Below are 19,471 nucleotides of genomic sequence, written 5' to 3' on the forward strand. Positions count from 1 at the left end.
TCTGTCTCTCTCTCTGTCTCTCTCTCTCTCTCTCTCTCTGCCCCTCCCCACTTGTGCTCTCTCTCTCTCAAAAATAAATAAACATTAAAAAAAAAAAAGGAAAGTGTGGGTTCATTGGGAGTTAATGCAAGATCATAGAAAGATCCACTGGAAGAGACCTTGGCTCAATAGAATGTTTGAGGATACTGAAGGTTTCTGGGAGACCAAGAAGGTCATCCGGAAATCACGGAAAATCTGGTGTAACTATGAGATAACCCTAATCACCACTGAATGGACACTGGGAAGCTCTTTACAGAGCTTGGGATCATTGGGAAAAGACTGAGTTACTGAGAGACCTTTGAAATAACTGGGGATATTGAGGAATTATGGTCACTGGGGGATCATGGAGTAATTAGAAGATCACTGGGAGATGCTGGGATCACTGAAAAGCGGTTAAAAGCATGGAATCATTGGGAGAATCCAAGATAATTTGGGGGGTCATTGGGAGGGTCTGAGTCATTGGAAGAGAGCTGTCAGATTCTGGAGTCATTTGGAGGTCACTGGAATGACATAGAGTCATTGGGAGAGTCTAACATCATTTGGGAATTAACTGGAAGAGTTATTAGAAGGTCATTGTGCAATTTGGAGGACACGTGAAAGTCGCTGGAAGGATATGGGGTTGGGAAGAAGCTGAGGTCTTTGGGAGGGTCTGGATCAATGGGAGGACACTAAAGTGTTTGGGACCATGTAGAGATCACTGGGACCTTCTCGTAGGGATCTGACCAGTCAGTCCTGAGGGTAGGCTGCCCAGTGAAGGTAGGCTCCTGGCCTTATAGTAGGCCATGTTGTAACTAGGGAAGGTGTCTTGGGACAGTCCCAGGTCTGGGGCCTGGCAAGGGGCAAAGGCAAGTCCTCACTTGACACCAGCCGAGAAACTGACAACAGGGAAGAAGAGTCCATCCAGGTTGAAGGCCTCAAAGACGCCCTGCACAGGACAGCCATTGATTCGGAAGGAGATGGATGGCACGCTGAGGTCCAGGCAGCAGCTGACGACATCCTCAGGGGCCAAGAGGTGCTGCCCTGGGGAAGTCACTGGGCGTGCCACGTGTCCTGCGCCAGGGTCACAGGGAAGAGTCAAAAGTCAGGGGTCTCAAGACCTCACTGGTCAGAGTCTAATGGTCTCAAGAGGCAAGAGTCAGATATTAGAGAATCTTATGGGATCTGGATCCTGGAAACCCTAAGGTCGAGTGTTCCCATGAAGGGTCCTGGATCTTTGAGATAAGGGAGGAGGTCAAGGTTCCCCTGAAGTTAGGGTCTTGAGAGCTGTGGAGTCAGAGATTACAGTCACCCTGGAGTTAGAATTCTGGAACCCTTGGGGGCTGGAAGTCAAAGGTCAGAAGTCATAATGATCTGGGCAGTTTTCAAGGATCTCTTGGGTCAGAGATCATACATCTCCTGGGGTCAGAGTTCTGGAGACTATGAGGAAGCAGGTTAGGGGCAAGATTCTGGAAGCGTTAGGGTTGGGGTCTTGGAAAATTAGGAATCAGAGGTCAAAATTTGGCCTCTTGTGGGGATCAAGATCCCAAGAAGCCTAAGGTGTATGGTGAGAGTCTGAGAAGCTCTGGGGCCAATGATCGGGGATGAGGGCCCCCGGAAGGGTCAGGTACCTGTCCAGAGGTGCAGCCCATCAAATCCGTAGGAATAGAGGTCATCACCGACCCCGTTGCCGCCCCAGCCCTCGCCGCCACCGGGGTAAGGGCTGTAGCCCTCAGTGAGGGCCCAGCCCACCCGCAGGTGGGTGGCCTGAGCTGTCAGGAACGGAGCCACCTCGTCCACCATCACCTCAAAGTACCATTTGCCGTACTGTGTGGAGCCCTCTGCTCGGCCCACAAAGATGTTGGGGCGGATGCTGCAGGGAAGATGGGACAGGAGAGGGGGTGAGGGAGAGGTGGGGAGCAAAGCCAGGTTGTTGCAGGGGTGGGGGGGGGGAAGGGAGAAGAGAAGGAGAGATACACACAGGAAAAACAGAAGGCAGAGACATGGAGACAGAGAGAAAGCAGAGACAGAGACCTCAAAAAATAGAGAGAGATGGGTGAGAGACAGAGAAAACGAAATGGAGGAGAAATACAGACAGATACAGAGGGAGATAGATAGCAAAAAGAGCAAATGCAGAAAAAGACAGAGAAAGAGAGAGGAACAGACAGAGGCAGGAATGGAAGAGGGAGAGAGGACAAGAGGAGGGGGGGCCGGGGGTGAGCTGGGGCAAGAGAGGACATCTGTGAGGACCGGGTGTTAAGTCTTGGGGTGGGAGACCGAGGAAGGGACATCCAGCTGGGTGTGGAGTCTCTGATCTGGGAAAGGGTTAAGAGGTCTGGGGTCAGGGTGAGGTCAGGCTGGGGTCAGGGGTTACGGGCCAGACCTGGTGACATAGTTGATGAGGCTTGTCTGCAGCAGAAGCTCACGGCCAGGGAGCAAGTTCTCGGTAATGAGATCTTGGTTGGAGCGCACGGCCACGCCATTGCACACACAGAGGGAACACAGCACATCGAGCACCTGGAGGTCGAGGTCAGAGGTCAGGTTGTGAGAGCACCAGGGCGGGGAAATCCGGGGTGGAAAGTCAGAAGTTAAGGATAATGTGCCAGGACAAGAGGTGGAGATTTTGATGGGCAAGGAGGCGGTGGAAGTGCGAGGTCAGGGCTCACAGAGGAAGGTCAAGGGTCAAAGAGAAAGGTCAGGCCGGGGGCCGCAGGATCTGGGGTAAGACGTCAGCAGTGTTAAGGAAGGAGGGACTGGAGTAGGAGGTGAGGAGTCAGAGGGAGGAGGGAAAAGGTTGGTCAGTGAGAGCAGGAGGGTCAGGAGGAGATTTTAGATCAGCAGGGGCTGCACACGTGTGTCTTCGGGTGCCAGGTGATAAGGTACATGTGTGAGGTGGTTAGAAATTGTTCAGCGGGGCGGGGTGCCTGGGTGGCTCAGTCGGTTGAGGGTCCGACTTCGGCTCAAGTCATGATTTCGCGGTCTGTGAGTTCGAGCCCCGCGTTGGGCTCTGTGTTGACAGCTCGGAGCCTGGAGCCTGCTTCGATCCTGTGTCTGCGTCTCCTTCTCTCTCTCTCTGCCCCGCCCCCACTCACACTCTGTCTCCCTGTCTCTCTCAGAAACAGGTAGGACCTGTGGCGAGCTGGAGGGCGTATATGCAGCCCACCTAAAGACTACAAAATCAGAAATTGAAAAATAAAAATGTTGCAGAGATCTAATGAAGCACATCTGTGGCCCAGAATCCATTTAAGAACTGTAAGTTTAAGACCCTTGTGTTGAGATGGAAGCATGTGGGAGTGGAGTCCAGGTAAGAGACAAGATGGGGAGGAGAAAGGGAGTGAGGGAGGTGGAGAATTCCGGGGCCCTGGGAAAAGGTCAGGGTTCAGAGTTCAGGGGATGAGAGGTCAGGGCGAGGGGCCAACCTTGTGGTTCCTCCCGTGCTTGTCCAGGAGGGAGATGATGGACTTGATGTGGTTCTCCTGGATGATATTCAGGACCTCAGGACTCTCAATCAGGACACAGTACAGCACCTCCAGGATCCCTGTGCAGGTGGCAGAATGGTAGGCGAGTGACTGCGGCCCTCCCCTGTGCCAGCCCCTGTCCCCTCCCCCTGGGTTCTCCTACCAGAGGAGGCCTCCAGCCGATCGAGCTTGCTGACCAGCCAGTCCAGGTTGGTGGAGAAGAGGGCACAGTTGGTACGATTGCCACGGATCAGAGAGGCTGAGGGTGGCAAAGAGGCGTCAGACCCCATGGCACTGAGGAGCTGGGGTGCTCTAGGGGAAGCCAGAACCGGGCCCCTTACCCAGGAGTTCATAGAGCAGGTTCACAATCTCTTTCCAGGACTCGGCTGCCTCCTCCCCTGCAAATTCGGCAAAGTGGGCAGCCGTGGTGTAGACATTTAGGCGGTCAATGCAGTTCAGGACCAGGGAGAGCATCCCCTAGGGTGGGGAAAAGGGGCGGGTCACCATGGGAGTCCCAGGCCCTCTCTTCCTTGCCCTTCTTGGATTTGCTAATTCATTCAACTTCAACAACCAGCAACTATGTTCCCAGATCCAACAACATTAGCTCCACGTTCCCGTTCACTCCCATCACCCTCCTCTCCTCCTCAGTTCCCCACATCCGTCCTTGTCCTCTCTGCCTCGGTTCCCAACATAACACGTCCTTATTAACATCAGGACTGCGGCCCCTGGGTGGCTCAGTCAATTAGGGGTCCAACTTTGGTTCAGGTCACGATCCCATGGTTCGTGGGTTCAAGCCCCGCGTCCGACTCTGTGCTGACAGCTCAGAGCCTGGAGCCTACTTCGGATTCTGTGTCTCCCTCTCTCTCTGCCCCTCCCTTGCTTGTGCTCTCTCTCTCTCTCTCTCAAAATTAAAATAAACATTAAAAAAAAAGACCATCAGGACTGACTGTGCTTTTCCTTCCCGAAGTTTTCTTTCCATCCTATCCACTTCCAAGCATCCCACTCTGGGTCCTAACTGGCTCAGTTTACTCTCCGCGCCAACCACCCGAGAGATTTTTTTTTTTTTTGCATTTTACATTTTAAACTTTGTCTTCTCTTATTGTGAATTATAAAAGGCATACAGAAAAGCACATACAATAATACATACAGTCAGCCCTTGTTATTCGCGGTAGTTAGGTTCTATAAAGTCACCATGAACACGGAGTTAGCAAATCCTGAACCACTCACCTCTCCCGGGGAAAACACGGGGAGTTGCTCTGAGTCACGTTTTCGTCAACATAATCTTGGCACATATGTGTGTCCGTTTAAAGACAGTGATTTAATATATATTGTTGATGCATTAACATTAAATTCACGGCCAACAGCACTCTAACTCCTCCTAAATGAAGCATATCCCCCCCTTATTTTCTCCATAAGGCCCACCACAGCCTCTTGCCCTCGAGAGCACTAGACAGCACGTTAGCGCTACACTCGGGGGCCACTTTAAACAGCGAACTCAACAAAAAAACACCAGCGTGTGGAAAATGTGGCACTAAATATACCATGAAAAGGACACCTGTTTACAGGCCGACTGCTGAAACAAGAAGGCGCAGCATCACCCTGTTCAGCCTCAGCCGGGAACATGAGGGCCACCGACACAAATTTTTTGCCACTCCGCACATGTTCACGCGTGACCACGAAGATGTTGCAAGTATTGATGTGAGGGTCACAAATAGATTTTAGCAAGTAGGCAAATTTGCAAAGGCAGATCTGTGCACACCAAACATCAAACGTGTATGGCTCAACAGATACAAAGAACACCTGTGCAACCGTGACCCAAGCCCGGAAAGAGACCACCGCCAGCCACTCAGAAGTCGCTTGGATGCCCCTCCTGACCACACAAAACTCTCTGCGAGGAATAACCGCTGTCCTGGCTTTTGTAGAAATCCTCTCCTTGCTTTTCTATTTTTACCGCCTATGTATGCGTCAGTGAACAGTCTAATTGAGTTTTGCCTGTTTTTGAACTTGGCGTACACAGTAAGTATTCTTCTGGACATGGAGTCTTTTGCTGGGTGTTATGTTTTAAGTTCAAGAACACCGTTTCACGTGGCTGTAGTCCCTGCATTTTCGTGGTGGAGTAGTATCCATATCCGCTGTGTGTGTGAACACGCGACATTTGCGGATCCATGCTGGTGGCGGACATTTGGGCTGTTTCTAGCTTTTGGCCATTACGTATAGCGCCACTGTGACAATCACTGTGTCTTTATGCTGGGGGCCCCTATCACTAGTAAGAGAGGCAGCACACGGGGGTAGAGGGCGGTTGGAGTCACACAGAGTGGCTGAGTCACTAACTAGTCGTGATTTTAGGGAACCTATCCCTCTTGTGGCTCCCAAAGTGAAAGTCCTCACCCAGAGCCTGGCCTTCGTCACCTCTCTGCCCTCATCTCCTCCCACTCTGCCCCTAGCTCACCCTGTCCCAAGTCGCCCTGGCCTCCTCATGGTTCTAGAACCTGCCAAGCACACTCCCTGTGCACTGCTCTCCCCTTTGTCTCCTCTCTGTCCCTCCCCCAGGTGTACATGTGGCTGCCTCTCTTCACTCAGGTCCCCTCCCTGACCAGTCTATTTTATTTATTTTTTATTTTTTTTTAAGTTTATTTATTCTGAGAGAGACAGTGACAGTGCAAGTGGGGGAGACACAGAGAGAAAGAGACAGAGAATCCCAAGCAGGCTCTGCCCTGGCAGTGAAGAGCTGGACGCAGGACTCGAACCCACGAAATCGTGAGATCGTGACCTGAACTGAAACCAAGAGTCAGGCGCTCAACCCACTGAGCCATCCAGGTGCCCCTGTTTTATTTTTCTTTTACGTTTATTTATTTATTTTGAGAGAGCACGCGTGAGCAGGGGAGGGGCAGAGAAAGAAGGAGAGCGAGAATCCCAAGCAGACTCCACACTTGGTGCTCAGTGCTAGGCTCAATCCCACGATCCTGAGATCGTGACCTGAGCGGAAATCAAGAGTTTGGACACTCAACCGACTGAGCCACCCAGGCGCCCACTGATCACTCTGTTTTAAGGATTTAAAAAAATTTTTTAAAATTTATTTATTTTTGACAGCAGGACAGAGAGAGCGAGCAGGGGAGGGGCAGAGAGAGAAGGAGAGAGAGAATCTCAAGCAGGCTCTGCACTGTCAGCACGGAGTCTGAGGTGGGGCTCAAACCCACAAACTGTGAGATCATGACCTGAGCCAAGACGAATAGTTGGATGCTTAACCAACTGAGCCACCCAGGCTCCCCAAGACCACTCTATTTTAAATTGCAACAACCCCAGCACTCCCTGCTACTTCCCTCCTTTATTTTTTTCTCAGTACTTATCATCTTATATACCATGTAATTTTCTTATTTTATTGATCATCATCTATCCTCCCCACATGTCAGTTCCATAAAGACAGAGATTTCTGTCTGTTTTGCTGACAGCTGTACCCCTTGGCATATTTGTTGGGGAGATAGATGGCTGTTATTTAATCTCTCTGAGCTTCTGTGATCCATCTGTAATATGGGAATTACAACCCCCATGGGGTTAGCAGGAGGATGTCATGTATATAGCACCCTTAGCACACAATAAAGGCCAAATTCAAAGTAATAATAACCACTAACACCTATATATCATCTGCTACGTGCTGGCACGGTTCTAAACGTTTGGCCTATACTAATTCCACTCCACAAGTAAGTTTCGTTGTTGTTACTATTATCACTTTTGGATCAGATTGGGGAGTCCCTGGAGAGGAGGAGGGTCAGTTGTTAGCCTTTAAACGAACATGCTCCCCTATCACCCGGTGGCGACATCAGACCTCGGGGCCTTTGTCCAGTCCCCTCCTCCCACCCCGTGCGGTCCCCCTCACTCTGACCCCCTGTTGGGCGGAGCCCGCTCCACATCTCTTCCCTTCTTGCTCTCAGAACACACGGACCCCCCCAGCTCCTGACTCCAGCAGAGGACCCTCCCTGACGCCCCAAAACCCACCTCTGGCCCTGCCCCTCCTCCCATACCCCACTTTGGTTCAGTCCTCCCAACTGCGGGCCGAGCCCCCACAGACACCATTCCCCCCCCCCCCCCCACTCCCGAGTCCCGCAGCGTCATCCTCAGACTTCTTCCCAGGCCTGGCCGCTTCTACAGGCTTCGCCTCGGCACAGACCTGCGCTTAGGCCCCGCCCCACTCCGGGGTAAGGGATCAGGCCTGCCCCACCCCCTTCGCTCCGGTCGCAACTCGCTCCCACCCGCACCGCCCCTGCTCTGACAAACGCCCTGCCTTTCCCTCAAGGCCCCGCCCACCACCCCAAATTCTCCTCAAGGCCCGCCCCCTCACTTGTTCCCCGAAGGCCTGCGGCCCCGCCCCGTTTATACAGGCCCCGCCGGCTCTGAAACCACTACAGACGCCTTCAGGTCCCTCAGGCTCCGCCCCGCGGCCCCGCCCCGCCCCAACCTCGCTGCGGCCCCACCCCTCCCTCAGGCTCCGCCCCCGCGTCCACAGGCCCCGCCCCGCCCTCGCCACGGCCCCACCTCCTCCTGGAAGAGGCTCTGGCGGTTGCGCAGGCTGCGCAGCTTGCTCTGCTTCTCCTCGTGCTGCAGCTCCTCGGAGGGCGGCTCGAAGTAGCCGATGAGGTCCTGCAGGCTCAGGATGACACCCTCGATGGGCAGCGCTGTGCCAGCTGGCGGCCCCGAGCCCCGCGGCTTCCCGCTGAAGCTGTCCAGGCCCCTGTGGGGACGGCGCACCTGTCAGCCAGGAGCCCCGAGCGCTGACTATCATTGAGGCGCTCGCGAGTCCTACCCCCTGCCCCCAAAGGACTCTTACAGACACACCTATTCTACAGAGGGGGAGACTGAGACTCGGAGACAGACAGACATTGGCCTGAGGCCACACAGTGGCCAGCGACAGAGCTAGGACTGGGACTCACTCCTGTGTAAGCACAGGGGGGTGGGTGGAAGCAGGTGTCAGGGCTGGGGAGGTCCAGGATCAAGGATCTGGGTGTCAGGGATGATCAGGGATGTGAAGTGAAAATCATGGTTGTCAAGGTCAGATTAGGGGTCAAGTGTACAGAAGTCAGAGGTTTAGAGGTTAGGGATCCTGTGTATGTTAGGGGTGTGGAAGTCAGAGGTGGGATTAGAGGGGTCAGGTGTATGACCACGGGGAGCCTGGGGGTCAAGGCGTGGCCCCGCAGGGGGCGGGGGGGGCAGAGTGGGCAGAGTGGCTCACTTGACAAACTGGTTGTACAGGCCAGCGGTGCTGTAAATCATGCGGGCAGCCTGGGACTCCTCCTGCTGGCAGCGAGTCAGTGACAAGGCGTCGTCCATATGGCCTTCCTGGTGCAGCATGGCCTGGTAGTGGCGGGGGGGGGGGGTGGCGGGCAGAGAGGTCAGGAGTGGGCCCAGCACCAAGGATGGATCATCTGCCCCCAGATCGCCATCCAGATTCTAGCCCCAAAGCTGCCCCCATCCTCCACTGAATCTCTCTGCCAGACACCCCTTTCTATCCCTCTTCATCTGACTCTTATTCTCTGTCCCCCCCCGCCCCCCCCCCGTCTCCCCTCTGCCTCTGGCTCCATCTCCCTGCCCCTCTTTGTTTCTGTCTTTGTCTCTCTCCCTACATCTCACATCGCTACCCCATGCTTTGTCTCTTTCTCCCTGTCTTTCCCACTCTGTCTGTATCTCCATCTCTCTCTGCCTTCTGTCTCTATCCGCCTTTGATTCTGTGTTTGTGTCTCCCTCTCTGACTGTCCTGTCTATCTGTCTGTCTCCAGGCCAGACCCTTTCCACCTGTATCTACTGCTGACTTAACACCCTCCCACCAGAAAGGTGTAATGACACCCTCACTTAACATGTCCCAGGCTGAATGCCTGAAAGCCTCTCTGTAAGATGAGACCATCTTCCAGCTTTCTCCTGAGCTGACCTCCCAGCGCCTCGTCCAGTCCTGTGGCTGTAAATACCACCCACCGCTGACGGCTCCCACTACCCCCCTCGGACCAGGCCCATTTCTATATCCTCCGCTCAGGTATCCAACTACAAGCTTCGTTTTTTTTTGAAACGAGCATCTCCCTAGTCTTCCCACTCATTCACTCTTTATCGAGGGGCTCTGTTCTACACACTGGATCCCTGTCATCCTGAGCTGCTGACACTTGGCTGTCCCCGACTCAGTTAATGGCATTTCCATCCTTCCAGTGGCTCAGGGCAAAAATCATGGCATCATCCTCGACCCCTGCCCCTCTCACCTCGAGATCCAGTCTGTCAGGAAATCCTGTTGGCTCCGCCCTCAAGCTACAAACATAATCGGCCACCTTCCCCACCCTGGTCCTGTCCACTGTTTCCTCCCACCTGACCATGGCAGCAGTCGCCTCCCTGGGCTCCCTATTCCAACTCTGGGCCTCACCCCAAACCTATCTATTCCCACGAGCAGCTAAGGAACCTGAGTTAGGTCACCTCCCTGGCCTGCTCAAAACTCTACTGGGGTTCCATCTCACTAGGAGTAAAAGGTGGGACCCTCCCCATGGCCCACAAGGCCCCACATGATCTGCTCCCATCTCCTCTCTGTCCTTATCTTCCAAGACTTGTCCCTCAATCACTGCGCTCCAGCCAAACTGGATCTTCTTTCTCTTATTGCAACAAATCAACCTCATTCCAACCTCAGGGCCTTTGCACATGCCATGCCCTCTGCCCAGAGTAGCTTTTCCACTCTTCAGCTGGAATGCTATGTACTTCATTACAGGTGGTTTATTTACCATGTCTGAGTCTGGGAGGGCAGGACACAGGTCTGTATATCTCATCTATTTTTCCACACACACATCTAGAACAACTGGGACACTCCATAATTTGCCGAATGTTATTCTTGGTCTGTTTGTCACTGTCTTTGTCTCTTTTTGTCTTTTCCATCTCTGCTTCTCTGTCTCTATCTTTCTCTGTTTTTCTGTCTCCATGTCTTTTTGTCTCTGCTTTTCTCTGTCTCTATGTTTCTCTCTCCCTCTCTCTCTTTCCCTGTCCTTCTCCCTTTCTCCCTCTCCCTCTCTCTCCCTTTTCTCTCTCCTTCTCCCTCACTCTATTCATTCTTTCCACCCCATTTTTCCTCTCCCTCTCTCTCTCCCCCCTGTATATCTATCCCTCTTTCTTTTTCCTCTCTCAGTCTCAGTTTGTCTTTGAGTCCCCATCTTTCTCTCAGTCCTACCCTCAAACTCCCGGAGGCTCAAGCATGATCACCCCTCGGTCTCCTTCCTGCCCCTGCCAGCACCCCCGCCCCTTCCCCTCGCCAGGCACCCACCTTCTTCTTGAGCACGCCAAGCCTCAGGGCCTTGGGGTCCGGGGCCGCATAGGTGAGCCACAGGCCTGAGGCCACGTGCTGCACGAAGCACAGTGACTCCCCATACTTGATCTCAGGGGGACCCATGCCGTCCACATCCCGCTTGGGGGCCGTATCCAGCTTCTCCTGCAGGGGCAGGGGACAGAGGTCAGCCTCCTCTGCCTGCGCATTTAATCGGGGAGAGACTGCAGAATGGAGGCTGGGGCCGGATTTGGGGCCCCAAGTGAGGGAGGGCACCCTGACCCCACCGACCTTGGAGATGCGGAAGCAGAAGGAGGTCGCCTTGGTGTGGGCCTTGCTGGCATCGACCACCATCAGGCCCTGGTCCTCGGTGAGCGCCAGGTACCGCCCAGTGGTAACATGCCGGATACGAAGAGGCTGGCCCCAGCGGAGGTGGCTCCCACTCCAGCTGCAAAGGGTGAGGGTGCCGGGGGGTCAGAGGCTCCCCCAGTCCTCCCATGGACACCACAGTCTTGGTCCAAACCTCATCAAGCCTCCAGCCTTCTTCCAGGGGGGCCCAAACCTTCCTTGGGGCCCTCAAATCTTTCTTAGGACCCCCTGGCCCTCCTTTGGGAACCCCAGTCCTATCTCAGGCCCTCACAACTTCCTCAGGGCTCCTCAGTGCTCCCAGTTTCCCCAGACCCACCACTTTCTCTCCCTCTACTCCCCACACTTTTACTCGGGATCCCCAATCTCTCCTCAGGAACGCCCACCCTCCCCTAGGTCCTTTTCCTCCAGGACTCTGGGACCCTGAAGACCTTCATCACCTTCTGGGGCTCCCCAGATTTCCCCTCAAAATCCTCCAGTTTCTTTCTCAGATCTTCCTTCAAGACCCTGTCTCCCCTCCCAGGCCCCCCAGGAGCTCTTAGCCCCAGCCCCAGCCCCTCCCACCTGATTCTCAGTGGCTCCAGTCTCCAGAGGGAGCGGGCATGGGTGCACACAGATCCCCCCTCGTAGTGGACGAGTCTGGGGACACGGGAGAGAGTGAGGTCAAGGGTTCAGTCGCCCTCCTCCCAGAATGTGATCTCCAACCCCACCCATAGGGTCCAGGTGCCCCGAGCCTGCTTTTACCCTTCCCCTCCTGCCCCAACACCCCAGGGCCTCTTGTCTCCAACCCAGACCTGCGCTGGTCCTCGCTGTCAGCGGGGGAAATGGTAAGACACTCATCCATGTGTCCGTGAAAGAGGCGAAGGACGTGGCCTCCGGTCACATAGCCTGGAAAGGAGCAAGGGAAAGTGTTCATTGTAGGGCTGGAGCCCTGGAGAGGCCTGGGAGCCAAAGTGGAGTTCAGGGGTCCTGCTTCTCCCCTGTGGGAGGTTGGGGATCTGAGTTTTAGGATCTAAAGTGGCAGTCTGAGATTTGGGCTAAGTTTGAGGCCTGAAGCAGGAGTATGAGATTTGGGGTCCGAGGTGGGGAATCTAAGTTTGGGGGTCTGGGTATACAGGGCTGAGGTTGGGGGGGGAATGTGGGTCTGAGTTTGGATTTCTGAGGTTGGGGGTCAGAGGTTTAAGTCTAACATTTCTGGATATTGGGCTCTGAGTGTCAGGTCTTGATTTGGGGTCTGGGTTTAGAGGTTTGATGGTTGGGTCTGAGGTTGGGGTCTGAACGTTGAAGGTTGATTTTGGAGTTCTGGGGTTCGGGGTCTGAAGTTATCGTCGACAGTTTCGAAGGCTGAGTCGGAGAAGCTTCAGAGTTAGAAGTTGGTGGGTTTGACATTAAGGCCTGAGTTTCAGGATCTGTGGTTTGAGTCTCAGCTTGGGTGTGGGGTTTGGGTGTTAAGAGCTGGGGTCAAAGTTTTGGGGTCATGCTTTGGGATCTTAGCACAGGAAGAATTTGGAAGATGATTTGAGATGTCTGAGGTTAAAGTTTGGAGATCTGAGGTCAGTTGGCTGAGATTTGGGGTCGGAATTAGAGGTCTTGGCTTGGATATCTGAGTTTGAATGTGGGGGTCTGGGTGTGGGGAGCTGAGGTCTCCATCTGTATTTGCCTTCTAAGGCTTGCGGATCTGAGGGCTAAGTTCCAAATGCGGTGCTCTAAGCTTTGGATCTGAGTTTAAGGGTCTGCCCTCCAGGACCTTGAGTGGGGCATGTGAGTTTTGGAGTCTAGATTTGGGTGTCTGATACTGAGTGTGGGGTTTAGAGTCTGAACTCCAGGGTTCTGGATTTGGGGTCAGTATGGACATGTTTGAGGGGCAAGGGGGGAGGTCTGTTCTGGGGGTCTCCGTTTAGGGACAGGAGGTGTGGGACCCTCACCCTCTTCGCAGCCGGAGCAGATGGGGTTCATGTTCCACAGTGTCTGCATGAAGGAGGCGTCCACCTGGAGCTCCCCGCTGGCCGTCGACAGGTGCTGGGGGCGGCCGGGAGGTGGCGGTCAGAGACGGTGGGTGAGAATAGTCCGGAGTCAGAGGCCGGAAACCAAAGGTGGAAGCCGGCAGACAGGGGACAGAAAATCAGAGATCACAGATCGGAAAACCAAGATCAAACTGGGCAGCGGGGTCCGGAAGACCAGAAATGGATGTCAGAGGTCGGGAAACCAGGAATCAGGCGTCCGACCGCTGGGGCCAGAGAGCTGGCAAATCAGTGACCGGGAGACGGGGGACCCCGTGCGCCCCCAGCCCTGGGCAGTAGTAGCTATGCCGGGGGGGGGGGGGGGGGGGGGGGGGCGGGATTGCTCACCAGGTAGCGCTCTGAGGAGACGCTGACGAGGATGAGGTCGTCCCCAACGCGGACCTTCTCTCCTTCCGACCTCTGCTTGGAGGCCGGGTGTGCCGTCCACCAACAGGCCTCCCCTAGGGAGGGGGCAGGGCTGTCAGGATGAGGACTACCCAGAATGCCCTTCCCCGAGGGGTCCCCAGCCCTCGGCCCCAAATTCTCTTATCACGACCACCCCCTCTCTGCCTCCCGCCCTCACACTCTCTGCCTCGGGTCCCCCCACGCTGGTCCGAGTCTCCCTCGTCGCCCCCGTCCCTGCCCCCGCCGGGCCTGCACCTTCCCCACCGCGGCCCCTGGCCGCAGCGCCCCCGTCGCCGCCCTCCCCGCTCCAGCCCCACACCTGTGGCATCTTCCTGGAGTCCCACGTCGAAGGCCAGCTTGTCGGTCATGGAGCGCGAGGTGGTAAGACAGCTCAGGTACTAGGATCGCAGAGGGGAGTCAGCCTCCTCCCGGCCCTCGCCCCGCCCCTGCCCCCGCCCCCTCGCTCTCACACTCACCATGCCGCTGTGCGTGTGCCGGAGCAGGATGGCATGGCCGTACAGGAGTGTCCTGTGTCCCCCACCCTGGGACGACTGCAGGGGGGAGGGGGTGGAGAGAGGGCACAGAGTGAGACCAGACCCCTCCCCCCCCCACCAGGCGTCCGGCCTATCCTACGTGGCAATACGCTCCCCATAAAATACCATGCTCGCCAGGACACCAGAAAGCCTTAGCTCAGACCCTCAACAGATTCTCGGCCTCGGTTTCCCCATTCATGGAAGTAGGGGCTGTGTCTCTGAGAAGCCTGTGGGTAGGGTGTTTTCTAGTTCCCAAAGCCCGCTCTGTCCTCCCTGCCTCCTTCATCCTGTTGAGCAGGCCCCAGAGTCCCTCAGGGAGGCCGAACCGCTCTTCCGGTTGGTCTCCTGAGAGTCCCCCCTAACTCGTATTCCGTGGACCCTGGTCCCTTTCGCCGTAACCTGTCATAAGACAGCTGAGCGGCAGCCCATGTGCGCCTGGGTAGTCCTACCAGGTGTTAAATATTTGAACATCCTCATAGGGACCCCGCCCTGCGCCGCCACACACGCCGAAGCACAAGGAGCCCGGGCCCCTCCCGGGGTGGGTACATCGGATATACACCCGGTCACTCGATGGCGTCATGCCTCCCATCCTGGCTCTCACATGCCCATGCTCTGAGGGCGCCATGTGATGGGGCCACCTGATCACACGGCAGACCCACTCCTGGAGCGGAGGGGACCCACACTTGGGGCAGGGGGGAGGTGAGAGGAGAGGTCCCATGCAGAGAAGAGCTGGGATCAGGGGCGGAGGGAAGGTTGGGAAAGAGGACAAAGGAGCAGGCGGGGGAACGGGTCGGGGGGCTCAGAAGCCCCCACCCCCTTCCTTCCTTCCTGGCTGGCCTGTCTGGGCTCCACAGCCCCTGACAGCTGGGGTGGGGGAGACCCCCAGCCCCTGTGTGCAGGACGTGGGCCCAAGAGCAGGGCCTGGGGCCGGGAGAGGTGGAAGAGGCAGGTGACACCCAAGGCCAGACCTACCCACTTATCCAAATTGAGGGCCTGTGAGGGGCGGGGCAGAGAGAGGAAGAAGAGCAGGCGGTGAGCGACCCCCGTGGCTTCCCACCCAGCCCTGCCACCGCGCCCCGCCAGGCCGGGAGCCTCACCTCCACGCCAGCCTCCACCGTGTTGGCCAGCATCTCCTGCAGGGCCCGGACCGACAGAGACTGCTCCAGGACGAAGCAACAGATGGCCAGATCGGGGGGCACGTTCTGCGGTGGGGGGGGGGGGATGTGAGTGGGGGGCGCGAAGGCCCCTGAGCGCCGGTCTGAATACCCACACCCCTTGGAGACCCAGACCTGACCCCGGTCCCCGGAGGAGCCCCTGCACCCTGCCACCCCCGCGGACAGCGGCATCACAGAAGACATGCCTCCTTCCCTCAAACACCTAAACCCTAGCCGAGCCTCACGGAAGCTTCCCACCCCCCACCTAATCCCAAAGCGAGCCTCAGCCCTCTCTCAGACACGCTGCACCTGTTCCAATGCCACAGGACATGCCTCCCCCTGCAGATAACCCGAATTTCTGCAATCCCAAAGGAGCCCCCCGCCCCCTGTCTCCTGCTGTCATCAGCAGACGCTCCCAACTCCTGTCTTCTCCCTCACACGCCCGTGAACCCTGCTTCCAAATCACATCCAACCTTTCTCCTCCCTCCCCAGTCTCCCACCCAGTCCTCTGACTCCCAGACACCCTCCCCCTTGGATCCAAGACTCTCTAACCCGCTCAGACCCTTGGCCTCCTCCGCGATCTGACTCCACGTCCCTTCCCTTTCCCAGTCCCTGCCCTCACCCCCCAGGTCACCTCTTCTCTCAGACCCTGAGTCCACCTCGCCCTCAGACCCAGGCTCCCTCCACTCTCAGCCTCTAACTCCCTTCCCAGTCAGCCCCCCAGTCCCCCGCTAGTGTCCCCCAGCCCTCCAGGCCCTTTGGCTTTGGATCCAAGGCCCTCTGCCCCCTTAGACACCTGCCTCCTGAGACTCCCGAGCCCCTGCTTCTCCACCCCTACCTGCCTCCGACCTCTGGCCCTCTTTCCTTTTCACCCCCCCCCTCTTCCTTGAACTCAGGGCCCTCCATGCCCCCAGCCACCCTCCCTCTTCCCTCAGGTCCCCTGCTCTCCCTCCTCAGACCTCCCCTCCCGCCTGCCTGGAACCTTCAGCCCCTTTTCCCTCCCAGCCCCTCTCCGTTTTCTCTCCTAGCAGCACCCTCTCTTCAGACCCACACCCCTCTTCTTTGGACCCTGGCCTCTGCCCCCACAGACCCCCACACTCCCACACACACCTGGGCATTGCTGGTGGGCTCCAGGAAGCAGAGGCGGTTGCCAAAGCCCTCGGCCGCCAGGCAGAGCTTGAGCTGTTCCTTGAGCACCGTGGCGCTGCATTGCAGGACCACTTCGTCGTCCTGCGGGCAAAGCTCGGGGTCAGGGCCCCCACAGACACCGTGCCATCACCCCGCCCCTCTCCTCACGGGACAGGTGGCGACTGATAACACCCACCTCACAAGTCATCACACAGGAGCCTGTGCCCAGGGCTCCACACACTTCTCACGCCCCACGAGACAGGCACGAGTGTCATCCCTATTTTAAAATGGGGAAACTGAGGCTCAAGGAGGGGGCACAGCTTTCCAAGGCCACATGGCTGATTAAGGGGATGAGCTGGGATTTGAACCCCAGTCCAGCTGGCTCCAGTAGGGCCCCCAAGGTGAGCCACTGGGGGTGGAAACTATGAGCACCCCAAGTTCAATGGCTTTTAAGCTCAGCCTTCTCTAATTTCTCTTTTGTGTATTGTTTCAGTAATGGCTATCATTTAAGGAGTGCTTTCTTGTCTTTCCCTTTTTTAAATTTTATTTTAGAGAGAGCAGAGAGAGAGAGAGAGAGGGAGAGAGAATCCCGAGCAGGCTCCAAGCTCAGTGCGGAGCCCCACACGGGGCTCGATCCTACGACCCTGGGATCGCCATCCTACGACCCTGGGATTGCCGCCATCAAGAGTTGGACGCTTAACTGACTGAGCCACCGAGGCGCCCCCGAGGAGTTCTTCCTAATGGTACGTGAATGCAGCTCCAGAGCCCAGACTGGCTCCAGGGTGGGCGGGGACATGCCGCAATGGACCCCATGTCATCTCCGGTAAACGCCGAGGTAGGACGGCGACAGATAATGGCATCAGAGCAATGCTACACTTCCTGATGTTGATAACCGTGCTGCGGTTTTGTACGACTGCCCTTGCTTCTTCGGAAACAGACACTGAAGTACTTTAGGAGTGAAGGGTGCCGCGTCCGCAACTTATCCCCAGAGTTGAGGGGGGAAGTGAAGTGTAGACCGAGAGAGGGAGGGGGAGAGGTAAATCAAGGGTGCCAAATCTTAACCTGTGGGGGAAATGACTTCAGGCCACGTGGGGGTTCTTTGAAGTAACCTTGCAGCTTTTCTCGAAGTTTGTAGTGCTTTCGAGATTATAAGCTGAAGTTGTAAGTAAAAGAAAGCGTTTTCGATGGGCTGGGTCCCCTTCCAGGAACTTAACACATACGAACTCATCGCGGAATCCCCACGGCGACCCTCGGAGGTGACCAGAAGGGAAACCTGTGGAAACTGGGACCCAGAGGTCACACCGCTGTCACACAGCATAGCTGGGATTTGATCCCAGCTCTCTGTGTCACGCTCTTAGAACACTAGGCCACCTCTCCACGTGTTAGTGAAGTTGCCCGTATCTACACTTAGCACTGATATAAATGTACGCGGAGGAGGGGCCGCCACTTTTCCGACAGACGAGAATGATGGAGACTCCGGCTCTTCACCGCTGAGTCAGGCAGCGGTTGTTTCCTTTTACGGCCGAGGAAACGGGTTCCAGGGCGTTAGGCGTCCCGCCCGAGGCCACACGGCCTCCAGCCCTTCCATCCGGCATCTCACGCAAACGTGCCCCAGTCCTGGGCTTCGAAGCACACGCACAGCCCTCCGTCTGCCCTCAGCCGGGAAGGAAGGAGACGTTTGATGTGCCGGCAGGAGGCCCCATAACTGCTCTGCCCTTTAGTCTCCAACCCCCACATCCCGGCACGCGCTGGGCGCTCGCGTGTGCACAGGGACACAGAGCTTGCACTTATTAAACACTTACTGTCTGCGAGGCCTTACGCTCCGAGCTTTTACATTCCTTTGACAGACGCTCATTAAACGTCCGCTCTTGCCAGGCACTGATCTAGACTGGACACACAGAGCAGCGAATGAAGCAGACAAAGTCCCTGTCCTCACAGAGCTGACATCCTTGTGGGGGAGAGGCAATAAACAAGTGAATGATTTGAATGTCAGTGATAAGTGTTATGGAAAAGAAATCACCCAGGGTGATGTAGGAGAGTGGCTTTGGGGGTTAGGGGTGTGTGACATCAGTGAGGGGGTGAAGTGACAGCCTCTCCAAGGAGGTGACATTTGAGCTGAGCCTGGTCCAAATAACAAGAAGAAATCAGGCCTGCTCATCTCTGGGGGAAGAACGTTCCAGGAAGAGGGGGCAGCCTGTGCAAAAGGCCTGTGGCTGGAGGGCGCTGAGGGCGCTGAGGAATAGAAAGGGAGACGGGATGGCGGCGGCAGCACGAGCAAGGAAGCGGGAGGAGATGAGCTCGGAGACATTTTGCATGGATCCCCTGAGTCCTTATGGTACCTATTTTCGTCCCCACTTTCCAGATTAGGAAACTGAGGCTCAGAGAGAAACATTAAAATCACTTGCCCGAAGTTAGGAAGCAGGCCAATGGCAAAGCCAGCATGTAACCCAGAGACTGGAAGCCTACCCAGCACACCAAGATTCTCTAACTTTCTCCTGCAGCAGAATGAAGGAAGGTGGCCTGGTTACAAATGCAGCTTCCTTCCTGCCTTAGTTTCCCGCCCGACACTAAGAGCACGATTCAGTGGATCTGGGGTGGACGGGGAACCGGGACCATTACCAGCCCTCAGCAGGCTCTGACGTGGGCCGTGCTTTGAGACACCCCAGCCTCGCGCGGCTAGAGGTCGCCACCCACGAAGGGGAAATGAAATCATTTGGGGGGCCGTGCCCCCGTGCTTAAAAGGTGAAATAAAGCGGAGCAAGAACAGCACATAGCAACATGCCCCTCGGTTCCAAGGGCTGCCTACATTTTATGAAACTCGTCCCAGTTAAAAATAGGTGTGTGTGAACGCACCCAATTTGTCCCTAACAGCACGAATTAGAGGCAACCCAAATGTCCATCGGCAGGTAAACCGATAGACAAATTGTGGCATATCCACACAGCGCGATGCCACTCCGCAACAAAGAGAAATGAGCTCTCGATACGCGCCACGTGGATAAATGTCAAAAATGCGCCGGGCAAAAGCAGCAGAGGCAAAGGAGCATATATTGAATACGAAAGCCTAGAAGTGACTAATGGAAAAGAGGGAACTTTCCTGGGTAAAGGAAAGGTTCTATGTCTCGATTATGACGGTGGT

General features: G+C 55.9%; 1 protein-coding gene across 1 annotated transcript in view; it reads right to left on the reverse strand.

The window, feature by feature from the left end:
- The window catches only part of RYR1 (ryanodine receptor 1), a 112,577-nt gene extending 95,446 nt beyond the window's left edge, over positions 1–17,131 (reverse strand). Inside the window, exons 1-19 of the mRNA XM_042970107.1 lie at positions 17,108–17,131; positions 16,318–16,437; positions 15,151–15,255; positions 13,997–14,071; positions 13,840–13,918; positions 13,464–13,576; positions 13,041–13,134; positions 11,910–12,003; positions 11,680–11,754; positions 11,041–11,197; positions 10,750–10,914; positions 8,698–8,819; positions 8,004–8,199; positions 3,815–3,950; positions 3,637–3,732; positions 3,435–3,553; positions 2,399–2,532; positions 1,647–1,888; positions 897–1,089 (exon numbers count right to left, since the gene is read on the reverse strand). Coding sequence (XP_042826041.1) covers positions 897–1,089; positions 1,647–1,888; positions 2,399–2,532; positions 3,435–3,553; positions 3,637–3,732; positions 3,815–3,950; positions 8,004–8,199; positions 8,698–8,819; positions 10,750–10,914; positions 11,041–11,197; positions 11,680–11,754; positions 11,910–12,003; positions 13,041–13,134; positions 13,464–13,576; positions 13,840–13,918; positions 13,997–14,071; positions 15,151–15,255; positions 16,318–16,437; positions 17,108–17,131 — 2,339 coding nt within the window. The remainder of the gene's footprint in view (positions 1–896; positions 1,090–1,646; positions 1,889–2,398; positions 2,533–3,434; positions 3,554–3,636; positions 3,733–3,814; positions 3,951–8,003; positions 8,200–8,697; positions 8,820–10,749; positions 10,915–11,040; positions 11,198–11,679; positions 11,755–11,909; positions 12,004–13,040; positions 13,135–13,463; positions 13,577–13,839; positions 13,919–13,996; positions 14,072–15,150; positions 15,256–16,317; positions 16,438–17,107) is intronic.
- Positions 17,132–19,471: the final 2,340 nt, after the last annotated feature.

This window comes from Panthera tigris, chromosome E2 (assembly GCF_018350195.1).
Source record: "Panthera tigris isolate Pti1 chromosome E2, P.tigris_Pti1_mat1.1, whole genome shotgun sequence".
Classification (NCBI taxonomy): Eukaryota; Metazoa; Chordata; class Mammalia; order Carnivora; family Felidae; genus Panthera; species Panthera tigris.